The sequence below is a fragment of the Budorcas taxicolor genome, chromosome 18 (genome assembly GCF_023091745.1).
Source record: "Budorcas taxicolor isolate Tak-1 chromosome 18, Takin1.1, whole genome shotgun sequence".
Lineage (NCBI taxonomy): Eukaryota > Metazoa > Chordata > Mammalia > Artiodactyla > Bovidae > Budorcas > Budorcas taxicolor.
Window position 1 is genome coordinate 52751562 of NC_068927.1, and position 13451 is coordinate 52765012.

General features: G+C 50.4%; 1 protein-coding gene across 1 annotated transcript; it reads right to left on the reverse strand.

Annotated features, from left to right (window-relative positions):
* Positions 1-1599: 1599 nt before the first annotated feature.
* LOC128063740 (carcinoembryonic antigen-related cell adhesion molecule 3-like) lies at positions 1600-13214 on the reverse strand. Its single transcript, XM_052656551.1, is given in 11 exon segments — positions 1600-1665; positions 1927-1968; positions 2588-2619; positions 2933-2961; positions 4154-4265; positions 5794-5802; positions 9008-9145; positions 9148-9273; positions 11580-12087; positions 12089-12222; positions 13151-13214. Coding segments are annotated over 11 exon segments (1260 nt in total).
* Positions 13215-13451: the final 237 nt, after the last annotated feature.

Below are 13451 nucleotides of genomic sequence, written 5' to 3' on the forward strand. Positions count from 1 at the left end.
GTGTGGTGGGGGCTGCAGGTGAGATCCGGGGGGGAAGGCCCTCGGGACACTTTGAGGAGGGGACAGGTGGGCCCTTTGCTGTGGTAGCCAGGTTGAGTTTTAGGTGTAGCCTGCAACTCTGCCCTGAGGCTTACGTGTGTGTGTGTGTGTGTGTGTGGTGGGGGGAGACTCACAATTCACATTGGAGAGCAAAGTGGAAACCAGCAGCAAGTGGACAGAGGGCACGGGGAATTTCTGGGAGGGCCTTGCTCAGAGCATGGCTTCTGGGTCCCTCTTACTTTGGTGACTCTGATTGCTCCTCTGGGTCCCCCAAGAGGGAACGATTTTCTCAGTGCTTAGGCCCTTAGACACACAACAGAAACCCATGGAGAGAGTAGGCATTCTGGATCTTGGATCTGGGGACAGACAAATGTTCCTGTCCCATCACTGACTCAGTGGACATGATTTGGAGCAAACTCTGGGAGATATTGAGGGACAGGGAAGCCTGGCGTGCTGCAGTCCATGCGGTCCCAAGGAGTCGGACATGACTTAGCTACTGAACACCAAAAATTCATTTGAGGTAGCCACCAGTTGGGGCCAGCAGGGCCTGGTGAGGAGGACCAGAGGGTTTAGGATGCCAAGAGGCTGCAAAGGGGCCTCACCCATATTTGTCTCACCCATGACTTGTTCTTCCTTCCTGACTCATGTGCTAGAGGCTCTCAAAGGATCCCATATTCTGTGCTCCAGAGACTCAGTTACAAGCAATCAAACACTGAGAGGTGTCCATGACTCCAGGGCAGCGTGAGGACAGCCGATTGCCCATGTGGCTGGGCAGGGGTCTTGTGACCCTCCTTTCCTGTTAGTATGGTCCCCACCCCCACCATCCTCACATTCTTCCCTGTGCTTTCCCCCAGGGAATAGATGGGGAGGTTAGGTAACTTAAGAGTTAATACTTTCCCTGTGGGACCCAGGAGAGAATGGAGCAGAGATTCAGGTGAATTACTGGCTGGACAAGACCCAAGTGCAGTATATTTTGCAAAGCAAGGGGAAATTGAAAGTGAAAGTCGCTGAGTTGTGTCCGACTCTTTGGGACCCTATGGACTGTATAGTCCATGGAATTCTCCAGGCCAGAATACTGGAGTCTGTAGCCTTTCTGTTCTCCAAGGGATCTTCCCAACCATGGGATGGAACCTTGGGACCACCCAAGATCTGAATAAAGAGCACTTTCCCCTTGTGGCTCAGCTGGTAAAGAATCCACCTGCAATCCAATGCGAGGGGGAAGTGCTCTTTATTTACCAGCTGAGCCACAAGGGGGAAGTGCTCTTTATTCAGATCTTGGGTGGTCCACAATGGGTCACAGGCCCAGTCACTTGCCCTGTGGGCCTTCCTCCCTCCAACTGTGGGAATGGTAGCCTGAGTTCTGGTCCATCTAGAGTTCAGGGCAGCCTGTCAGGGTCTCCAGGAATCCAGGAGGGACCCGGACGCTGGACCCAGATTCCCAAATACCCTCAGGGCTCAGAGCCGGTTCTCTGCCTCAGGCTCTTCCCCTTGACCTCACTCGGGTCTTGGGTCTCAGATAAGCTCTTCCCCACAGTCTGTAAGCAGGTGTGTCAAGGGGAACTAAGGACCCACATCTGCTTTGTGGCTGATAAGACAGTAAATGTCTGTGTCGGGTCGTAGTAATTCCTGCAAAAGAAAACCGATGCCTCCAAGCTCATGTAACCTTCTCAGATGTTGTATCAGGGACTTCCCAGCCCTGGGTCCCCCAGGGTGGCACTGTGGGGGGGTTGTTTGTATCAGAGGTTTTTGGTCCAGACCCATCTCCTCTTCATCCCATTTTCCATCTTTCCTCCTATTTCTTGAACCTCCAAACATAGCCAGGTGTAAAGGGGGCATTTCCTCAGCCCCTTGGGCTTATGAGATCAGAACTTGGTTCCATACACTCACCTGGTAGATGGGAACTGGTGGCCTGGCATCAGGTAGGGAGGCCTGGGGCATGGGAGAGAGTGGGCCTCAGTGGAGAGGGAAGGAGAGTCATTTCCCCCAAGCATCCATCTCCAAGCTTGAAGCCCCCACCCCAAATCCTATCTGAGCTGTGTATCCCACCCTTGTTAGCCTGGCTCCCCTGACTGATAATCCAGGGCCCAGCTGGTTCCTTCTGGACTCCAAGGTTCTCTTGAGGCCAAGTGAGGGGACCAGGGGAGCCTCAGGATAAGATGGTGGGTGGTCATGTCCCTGAAACGCATCCAGGTCCTGGCATGGTGGGAATTGCCATGTCTTAACGACTCTTATTGAGCTTCCCTGTTGGCTCAGAGGTAAAGAATCTGCCTGCAGTGTGGGAGAACCAGGTTCATTCCCTGGGTCAGGAAGATCCTCTGAGAAGGCAATGACAACCCACTCCAGTATTCTTGCCTGGAAAATTCCATAGACAGAAGAGCCTGGAGGGCTACAGTCCATGGGGTCACATGAGTAGGACATGACTGAGCGACTGTCAACTACCCTCAAGTGAAAGGGGTCTGCACAGTGCATCAGGGTTGGACAGTCCCCCTGCCCTGAGCCTGTGAAGCAGGGACGCTGGGGAGAAGAGACAAGGAAGGGATGTACTCACCTGGGAGACAGAGCTGCCAGAGGGACCACGTCCTGGGAGGAGACAGGAGTTACCACCAAGCATGTGAGGAAGCTTAGCCCATTCTCTCAGGAGAGGCTGAGAGTCCACCTTCCGGAGAACTATGGGAGAAAGAGCCCCACCAAGGGAGAGACACTGGCAATTTCAGGCCCCAGTGAAGGCGAGAGAGCCTCCCAGGATTATAAGCCACAGGACAAGCAGACTAGCCAGTCAGGGTCTGCTGTGCTGAAGCCCCAGAGAAAGGGCCAGAGACCCTGGGGGAGGCAGGCAGGAACAGACAGGGCAGGGCCTGCCCAGGTGCCCCGCTGTCCTGGGCTGAACAGACACCTGAGGTGAACGCTGGGGGCCAGTTCCCGCTGTTGTGCAGGCAGCTGGGGTTAGGGAAGAAAAACAAAACAGGCATATTTGTGAGGAGTGTAGACGGAAGTCAAGGCTTTGGTGTCAGAACACGGGACAGGAGGATCCCCACGTCCAAGGAGAGGCTGGACTCCTCCTTTCTCCACCAAGGCCACTTAGAGGGGAGGGCCCAGCAAGGAGGCTGAGGAAAGTCCTTAAGAAGCCGTATCTGCCCTGAGTCCAGAGGGGCAGGACCATAGGCTAATAGGGTTCAGAAGAAAGTGGCCACCGAAGGGACCAGGGCTCTGTGAAAGGCATCCATCCATCCAGAGCTCTGTCTGAGTGGATGCACCATGCTTATGGGGAGAGCAGGGCCAGTGTATGGGGAGGAAAGGGAAGCCAGCGACTCTGGGGTCTCACTGAGGGCAGTGTCGCTGCTGTGGCCCCTGCCCTCACCCAGGAGCTGCTGAAATGTGACAGCAGCCTTGTCCTCTGTCTCCATCACCTGGACCTGAAGTGTAAAGACATCTCACCACCTGCTGACCTGGCACGATGTTCTGTCTCATGCATCGGGGTGTCATTAACGCATCTGCCAGCTGGGGGCATTTGACCCCACCTGGCCTGTCCAGACTTCCACTCTCTGGCCAAGCGTGACCTTGGTCAGGATGCCCCTCAGGCCCTGGCCCCGTGACTGCCCCTCATAGAGTGGCTGGATTGAAATATACAGGAAGAGATACCTTTTTCTGAGTACTTACTACCTGCCAGCCTACATATCGGGAACTAGGACAAGGAGGGGGTGTTAATCGTGTTAACTGATAGATGAGGCTTCCCTGGTGGCTCAGAGGTAAAGAATCTGCTTGCCAATGCAGGAGACGCGGGTTCTATCCCTGAGTTAGGAAGATTCCTTAGGGAAGGAAATGGCAACCCACTCCAGTATTCCTGCCTGGAAATTCCATGGACAGAGGAGTCCATGGAGTGGCAAAAGAGATGGACCCAACTTCGCGACTAAATAACAAAATAAATGAGGACGGTGTTAAGGAAGCTGCCACAGGTCAATACCAGGTGAGGCAGGAACTGAAGGACGAGAGAGAATATCTGTGGGGAAGTGGGGAGGTCCTGGAGATCCAGGCCGGAAATTGGAGGATGGGGTGTCCTTCCTCTAGGACTAGGGTCAACCTGGGGCAGGAGCAGCATCTGGGAATGCCACTGTACCTGTGAAGGAAAATGAAACGCCCCAGGACAGCCAGCAGTGTCAGCACAAGCAGGACCCCAATCACGATGCCAGTAATGGCCCCCACACTGAGGGCTCGGCTGTTTTCTCGCCCTGAAAGCAGAAGAGAAAGAGAGAGGGGAAATGGGGTCCAAGTTCACTGGAGGGAACACCAAGGGGAGTCTTACGGGAGAGGGCCTGGTTAGGAGGAAGGAAATGCTCTGAGGCCTGTGTGGCTGTCTGTTTTGTCATCACGGTGTCCTCCTGACTCTCCCACCGCACGTGGTTGCATCGTTTTCCTCTTAATCAGATTCGAAACCCTGGGTTTGGTCTAACTCTCCATTCTCTCACTGTAGCCAGTTCCATGTCCTGTTCACTTTCCTTTGAAGGACTCTTTGCGTCTCACATTATGCCCTCTTCCTGTGATTTTTTCTTTCCATCACTATTGTTGATCTTAGAGGGCAGGTCCTCTCCAGTCCACTCAACACTGATTAGTAGTAATCATATTAGCCAACTGTTTCTAGGTCCTCCCATGTGACTGGCACAGTGGGAAATCCTTTACACCCAACTGTTTGGATCTTTCTCCCTCCATGAGGGAGGGGTTGTGAGCCCCACTGTACATACATAAATCTGAGAGACATAATAGTTCAATAACTCAACAGAAGTCATAGAACTAGGGCTGGATGAAACAAAATGTAATCAAGTTGTCTGACTTTACAGCCCAAAACAACAGTGTTGAAAAACAAAATATCACCTGTTAAAAGATTTCTTGCATGCTGACTCTGTGTAGGTACCCGGGGAAGGATTTTAATCTCATCATCTTCCTAGTGAACATCCCCACACCATCCCTAAGATCCAGCTGGTCTCCACTTTTACAGGTGAGGAAACTGAAGCACAAGATCCAGTGTGTTGCATACAAATAATAACCAAACCACGACAAGAATAGCTGAGTCGTGCACAGTTAATTGGACACATTCTTCTACAGGCTCTGAAAGGAGATTCCCCACACCCTCATTATTTGCATTCATTACACACCAGCTTCCAGTGAAATTACCAGGGAAGATGTAAGGTGTTGAGGGTCATTCACAGGGCTCATCTGGGGAGCTGGGGTCACAACTGCAGACTCTGACTGGGGGGACACCTCACACTGATGGGACCCTGCATCCTCCATCCTGATACTGTTGCTTGTCTCGGACCAGCACCACCTCCTCAGTGAGCCGTAAACTCTGCCCACTGATTCACGGACCGTGGGATGCTTGTCCCCATATCACTTGGCCTGTTTGCACCCAGCTTGGAATGTGCACAGGGATTCTAGGAGGGAGGAACTGACTACTGAAGAACATGACTTGGTCTGTGGGTCCTGATCATTTAGAGAGGGAAGAGTGCACATCAAACTTGAGGACAAGTTCAGCTCCTTGATTGATGCCATCTGAGTGCTCCTTGGGATGAGCCTTCCTTCTCAGGGTCCAAAACTAGCCTTCTCTCTCTCTTGTGTGTTTCTACTCCTAATGTGCTTGTCTGAGATTGACCCAGGTAGCTTTATAATCAGTGTTCATGTCTAAAGTGCTGTAGTTGTTAGTGTGGGAGGATGGCTGTATCCGTATTGGAGAGGTCTGAGAAGAACCTGCTCCTCAAGAAGAACACGTTCTTTCTTACTATTAAATTATTTATCCACGGTTGAAGAGAATCTGAAGCTGAAGTATAAGAACTGAAAGCAATAACTTACAAGAGTGATTCATCCGCACATTTGAGCAGGTAGAAGAATCAGTGAACATGAAGATAGAAAAAAAATTATTCAGACTGGGGAGTAGAAAGGAAAAAAAATGAGGAATAGTGAAACCAGGCTAAGTACTACGCAGAACTCCATCAAGTGGACAAACATATGCAGAATGGCAGTTCCTGAAGGAGAAGAGAGAAAAAAGCAATGAAAAAAAATATTAAAAATTAATGGCTTAAAACTTCCTAAACTAGATGAGAGATTACATATCAAGGGTGGTTCAGTTCAGTTCAGTTCAGTCGCTCAGTTGTGTCCGACTCTTTGCGACCCCACGAATTGCAGCACGCCAGGCCTCCCTGTCCATCACCAATCCCGGAGTTTACCCAAACTCATGTGCATCGAGTTGGTGATGACATCCAACCATCTCATCCTCTGTTGTCCCCTTCTCCTGCTGCCCCTAATCCCTCCCAGCATCAGGGTCTTTTCCAATGAGTCAACTCTTCACATGAAGTGGCCAAAGTACTGAAGTTTCAGCCTCAGCATCAGTCCTTCCAATGAACACCCAGGACTGGTCTCCTTTAGGATGGACTGGTTGGATCTCCTTGCAGTCCAAGGAACTCACAAGAGTCTTCTCCAGCACCACAGTTCAAAAGCATCAATTCTTCAGCACTCAGCTTTCTTCACAGTCCAAGGGTGGTTAAGGAACCCCAAAAAAGGATCTTTCAAGATACAGGTGTTCTGACAGAATATAGTCAAATCACTGAAAGACCGAGGGAAAGAGGGATGATTAAAGCAGCAAGAGAGAAGTGACTTATCATGTACAGTGGATCTTCAATAAGGTGAAAATGAAATTCCACATCAGAGGAAAGGGGCCAGAAGGTATTGGGACCACTGCTTTAAGTCCTAAAAGGAAGACTGTCAACCAGGAAAGCAATGTACAGGAAAAGTCTCCTTCAGTGAAGCTCAAATTAGGACTTTCCCAGATAAGCTACAGTCAAGGGAGTTAATTCCCTGGACACAAGCCACATATGAAATGTAAAAGGAATCCTTTTAGATGACTGAACAAACATTGGACAGTAACTCAAAGTCACTGGAATATATAAAGAACAGTGGTCAAGGTGGCACAATATCTTATTTAGGCCAATATTATTGTCTTTTTTGTAATCACTTGTTTTTCTTTTTCATTTCAAAGGTATTTCATGAAACAATATTTATAAATCTATATAACGGACATACATTGTATAATGATGGCTGAAATCTATGACAATAAGTGTATAGAATGGGGGGAATGGAGATGTATACTACATATTGTATTATAAATTATAGAATCTAATTGGTATTTCAACTCAATATATACCTGTATAAGATATTAATTGTCATCTTCAAGTTAGCCACTAATGAAAGAACTGAAATACATTGGACAGGGAAAGAACAGAATCAAAATGACATTTAAGAAAGGAAATCACTTAACTACCAAAGAGGAAGAAATAGGGGAATTAATGGGACAAATACGAAGTAGCGAGATGGCAGAGCTCTTTCCTATCAGGAAGTATTTGACTCATAGATAGCCTCAATCTTCAAATTAAAGGCAGAGAATCACAGAATGGATTAAAATTATGACCCATCTCTATCCTCTCTTCAAGGAACTCACTTTAGATACAAAGACATAGAAGGTTGAAGTCAGGTTGGAAAAAGATATTCTATGCAAATAGTAATAAAAAGAGAATTGTGGTGGCTGTATGAGTGTCTGATACAATAATCTCGAAATCAAAAAAGCCTAAAGAGACAAAGTAGGACCTTACATATTGAGAAAACTTTCCATTCACCAAGGAAATCGAACAATTATAAGCATCATGCACCTAACACCACCAGATTTGTGAATCAAAAATGGAGAGCATCGAGGGGAGAAACAGCTCGGTCACAACAGCGACACAACAACACCCCGCTTTCAGTGATGGATGCGGCAGTCAGAGGGAATTTCAGTGAGAAACTAGAGGCCGTGAGAGCACTGCAAACCAGAGACCTAACCGGCCAACAGACAACACACAGTCGTAGGAGTTTATGTTGCGTAAATTACAGTCCTCAAGGCCCCCATCTCTCACGACACATGACCGCCGCCCATCCTGGGAAGAAATGGTGTCACTTCCACTGTAGAGACGACGGCGCAACTAAGAAAGACAGGGGGAGGGACGTGGAGTCAAGTGTGCCGGCAAGCCTTCAATCACAGCAGTGCCAGCTGACATACTGAACACCTGAAAGTGAAAAAGTGAAAGTCGCTCAGTCCTGTTGGACTCTTTGAGACCACATGGGCTATACAGTCCATGGAATTCTCCTGGCCTGAATGCTGGAGAGGGTAGCCTTTCCCTTCTCCAGGGGATCTTCCCAGCTGAGGGACTGAACCCAGGTCTCCCACACTGCAGGTGAATTCTTTATCAGCTGAGCCACCAGGGAAGCCCTGCTTCCTGAATACACGTCTGCTGTGTGATTTCCACCTTCATTGGAAAGCCTATCGCAAAACTTTATGTAAGTGCATATAAACACCACTGTACACATAAGAAAAAGGAGATTTAGACTTTAATACCTCACTGGGGCTTCCCAGGTGGAACTAGTGGTAAAGAACTTGCCTGCCACTGCAGGAGACGTAAGAGACACGGATCCAGTCCCGGGGTGGGGAGGATCCCCTGGAGGAGGACACGGCAACCTCTGCAGTGGAAGGTGCAGTCTTCAACGCTGGGCTGCCCAGGAAGTCCCAGGGACTGATTTTAGCGCTGCTTCCAGCGGTCTTGGCAACGAGGCTTCACAGCAGAGGGCCAGGAGAAATCAGGGGGTGAGGAGGGGAGAGACAGCACACGTTCCAATTGCTTGAAGTGAAGGAAATGAGATGACAGGCTAATTGTTGGTGGAATTAAGGTTATCCATGTTAAAATGGGCTTCACTGGAGGATTAGACGATAATGCAGGAGACATGGGTTCAGTCCCTGAGCTGGAAAGATCCCCTGGAGAAAGGAATGGCAACCCACTCCAGGATTCTTGCCTGGGAAATCCAATGACAGAGGAGCCTAGCGGGCTACAGTCTGTGGTGTTGCAAAGAGTCAGACAGGACCGAGCAACTAACACAGGAGGTAATGACGGTCACTCACTCAGCCTACGGGGGTCACTTATTCTGGAGTTGCCCCCGCTGGAGACCTCACGCTGGTAATTCCCGGTGTCCCCTCTGCTGACCCAGTCTAGGGTGAGGGTGCTGTTGTCGGGGGTGAGGCTCATCCCCTCTGTCATCTTCTCTGGCCTTTGAAGAGCCAGCGTATGGCGACCCCAGTCTCATCTGCGAGGCAGGTCAGGACCACGGGACCGTCACATTCTGTGACTGTGGTGTTGCTGGCTTGGAGGGAGGGCCGTGCCACTGGGGCTGTGGAGAGACAGAGGAGATAAATGCCTGAGAGTGGGTCGGGGGCCTGGGCCTTGCTCCCTCCGCAGTCTCGGGGCCCAGTGACCTCTGTAAAGGCGACTGTGAGGAAGGCCCTGGGTCTTTGTTCAGGTGATAACGGGAAAGAGATGACTTCACATCTCCTCTGACCCCCAGATCACACCAGGGGAACCCTTGCCTGGTTGCTGGAACAACATTGTAGTGTTGGACAGCTTGTGGTATCAGCCCCGGGAACCTCTTCTCAGCCCATGTATCCAGCAACCTCATCATCAGGTGGAAATCTTCTATGGTGCTTCCACGTGACCCTATCCAAAGATCTGTGACAGAGTAAATGTTAGCCCCTCTCATTCAGTACATTGTTGTTCAGTTGCTCAGTTATGTGTGACTGTGACCCACAGGCTGCGGCACACCAGGCTTCCCTGTCCTTCACTATCTCCCAGAGTTCGCTCAAACTCTTGTCCATTGAATCGGTGATGCCATCCAACCATCTCATGCTCTGTTGCCCTCTTCTCCTCCTGCCCTCAATCTTTCCCAGCATCAGGGTCTTTTCCATGAGTCGGCTCTTTGCATCAGGTGGCCAAAGTACTGGAGCTTCAGCTTCAGCGTCAGTCCTTCCAATGAATATTCAGGGTTGATTTCCTTTAGGATTGATTCATTTGATCTCTTGGCTGTCCAGTTCAGTTCAGTTCAGTCGCTTAGTCGTGTCCGACTCTTTGCGACCCCATGAATTGCAGCATGCCAGGCCTCCCTGTCCATCACCAACTCCCCAGGGACTCTCAAAAGTCTTCTCCAGCACCACAGTTCGAAAGCATCAATTCTTTGGCACTCAGCCTTCTTTATGGTCAATTCTCACATCCTTACCTGACTACTGGATAAACCATAACTTTGACTATATGGACCTTCACACATCTGTTTATTTTGGGGAGGCAGGCTTGCCAGCCCTCTCCATGTTTGGGGCAGAACAACTTTATATTATTAAGGAACCAGAACAGCTTTATATTTTTAAGGAACGTGTTCCCATTTGTGAAATAATTTAGTTGGGAATGAAGATGATCAGGTTAGTTTTCATGGTCTTAGGACCACGGGAGATTATAGTTGAATGATTTCTTAATCTGAAGAAGTCTTTTAATCCTGGCCTGTGGAGTGAATATCATGGTGAACGAAATCTCTGGAGAGAAGTGGTTATGGTTTTAACAAAAGGCTGTAAAGACTAGTCCTTCTATAAACTAGGGGACTGTCTATGGGACACAGCTTGGTTAATAATTACTTCCCGGATGTTTCAGAAGACCAGAGAAGTCTCGCTCTGGGTCTCTCTCCCTCTTTCTCTCTCCCACGTCTCTATTTCTCACTCCCTTCTCTCTCTCTGGGCCTCCCTCATATCTCAGTTGAGTAAAGAATCCGCCTGCAATGCAGGAGACCTGGGTTCAATCCCTGGGTTGGGAAGATCCCCTGGAGAAGGGAAAGGCTACCCACTCCCGTATCCTGGCCTGGAGAATTCCATGGACTATACAGTCCATGGGGTCACTTCACCTCTCTGTCTCTGCCTCTTTCTCCCTCTCACCCCTCCAACCTTCTCTTGAAAGAGAGAAAGAAGATAGGAAAAAAAGAAAGAAAACCAGAGAGATCTCCACCTGAGACTCAGTCAGAATGCTCCAGGGACCACTTATTAGAGACCCTGATTTTCTGACTGTGGTGCTATCCAGGCCTGTCAGGTAATGTTGGGTCTGAGAGTACACGGTATGGTTGGGGATAAAGAGAACCTGGGCGTATTTCTGGGGCTTCGCATTGACAAGCCAAGGATCCTGTGTGGCAGGAGAGGTGAGGTTTTCCTCTCGATGGTAACAGGAGTCTGAGGAGGAAGTGGTGGGGACAGCCGGGCCATCTGAAGCAAAGAGCATAAAGCCACACGTGGTGCAATCAGAGGGAAGGGAAATTCTTGGTCTGTATTAGGGCCCCAAAGGTTCTTCTGAGCTGTTCACACGCATGTCTGAAGAATTTCTCATCATTCCCCTTCATGCTCACTCATTGTGAATCTGACATATTCATCTGTTTCTCCCATTATATTCTGGTGATCCTCAGCTCCTCAAGACAGAGCAGCCCCTTCCCTCTCCATCTTGATTTAAGGTGGGCCTGCCTGAACTTGCCTGAAACAGGAAGTCACGGCCAGTCTCAGTGTCCAGGAGTGGGAGTCCGTGTGCCTAGGCCTGACAGGGATGGGTATGGCCTGGCCTCTGGCAGCATGGATTTGGGTAGGCAGCCTGGACCACATAGGAACAGAGGTTACTCACAGAGGACATCCAGGGTGAATGGGTCACTGTGGCTGACACTCACTGGGCTCCTGACCTCGCACACATAGGGTCCTCTGTCATTGCTTGTCACAGCAAGTACAGTGAGAATCCTGTGGTCCTCAGACAGTTCCAGCCTGGTGCTGCTGGGGAGGCTCTGATTGTTGATCCACCACATGTAGGAGGTGTTCTGAGTCTCAGCTCCACATTTTAACGCCACAGTGTGTGAATAGAACTCACCCTCCTCCCCCCAAACTCCGAGGTCAGAGAGGAAGCACTCACAGTATACACAGAGATGTCCGATTTGTCTTTCTGTCTGTAAATCGTTCTTTGCAACGGGCAGGGTGTAGGGTCCTGTGTCTTCCTGGATGACGTTCTGGATCAGCAGGGTCCTGTTGGGGTAAAGTGTCTCCCGACCACTGTGGGCAGAGCCTTTGGTAGTTGCATTAGAATCTACTCTGTATGATGCAATTAGCTGGGTGCTGTCTACCCTTTCTCCTCTGTGCCAGGCAGGCATAGCCTAGAGGCTTCTCTGGCAGACTGTGGGCAAGTAGGAGAACATCTGTCCCTTCTGTGGCAAGGTGGGGCAACAGTTTAACAGGGAGTTGTCCAGTGGTGGGCGGGGGCCAGAAGTTTAAGAGTGAGACTAGAAGGGAAGAGAGAGAAACCAGTTAATATTCTGACTTGTGTGCTGGGATGGAAAAATGGTGCCTGGGTCCTGAACAGATCTCTTCATCCCTCCGCCTTGGGTGTGTGTGTGTGTGTGTGTGTGTGTGTGCTTATGTGTGTATGTATGTGTGTCCTACTGTTTCAACATCTGCAGCATGACCCTCGGTCACTTCAGCGCTTCTGGGCTCGTTTTTTCCTCTGCTTCCCCAGCTGTCCCTGGCTCACCCCCTCGCAGCCCTCACACGCCTGCTCACACTCAGGGCCTCTTGGGAGATGCCCCCAACAACGACCAGCTGCTGTAAAGACCCTCCGTGCTCACTGCTGACCCTTCCCAGCTCGGGTTCCTGCGTGACGCCTGGAGCACCTGCCAGCACACTCTCCATCTCTCTGCTTGTCTGTCTTCCTCCCCTTCCTCCCTTCCTCCGCGGGCTCCATGAGAGCAGGGGCTTGTCTGATCCTGCTTGAAACGCAGGGCCTGGACCAGGCTCCAGACATTAGTACCTGGGGATGAAGGAAGGAGAGTTCCCAGCAATTCCACAGCCTGGTGTTTATTTGTCAGTTTCTAAGGGTGCCGGGTAAGGACAGTGTTTACTGTCCTGGTTATGTCTTTTTCTGTAGTGAAATGAAGACATAAATTATTATTATCATCATCAGTTTTCAACAGTTACTGCTCAGTGAAGAATAATTGATAAAACCTACAGCAGTTGAGTCCTCCCGCCCCTCACCAGCTCTAGCTCATGCAGAGGCTCCTGTGGCTGAGCCCCTCCCTCCCCGGTCCGCTGCCCTCTGCCCTCAGGTCTGAACAGAAGCCCCCTGTCCCCTCTCAGAGCCCCGTCTCCCCCAGAGACCAGCCAGGCTCTCGTTCTCCAGTCTCTGCCCCCTCCCTGAAAGCTGTCCCCTCTCACCTGCCAGCAGGAGCCTGTTCCAGGGGATGCACCATCTGCGGGGAGGGCCTGAGGGGGTCCCCATGGTGCCTGCGGTCTGCTGTGTCCCTCTCTCTGTGAGGAGGTGCTCACAAGCACTAATGTCCATCGTGTGAGCTCTGCTGTCCTCCTCCCTCTGGCTGCGCCTCCACCTGGGGCAGGAGCACTTCCCTGGGTCACGAGACCCGGGGGCAGGGTCTCTGCCCAGGCCCCTCCCTCTCTTCTCAGTCCTTCCTGCCTCTCTGGTCCCCTCTTCCTCTTTTTTTTTTTTTTCCTCTCTACA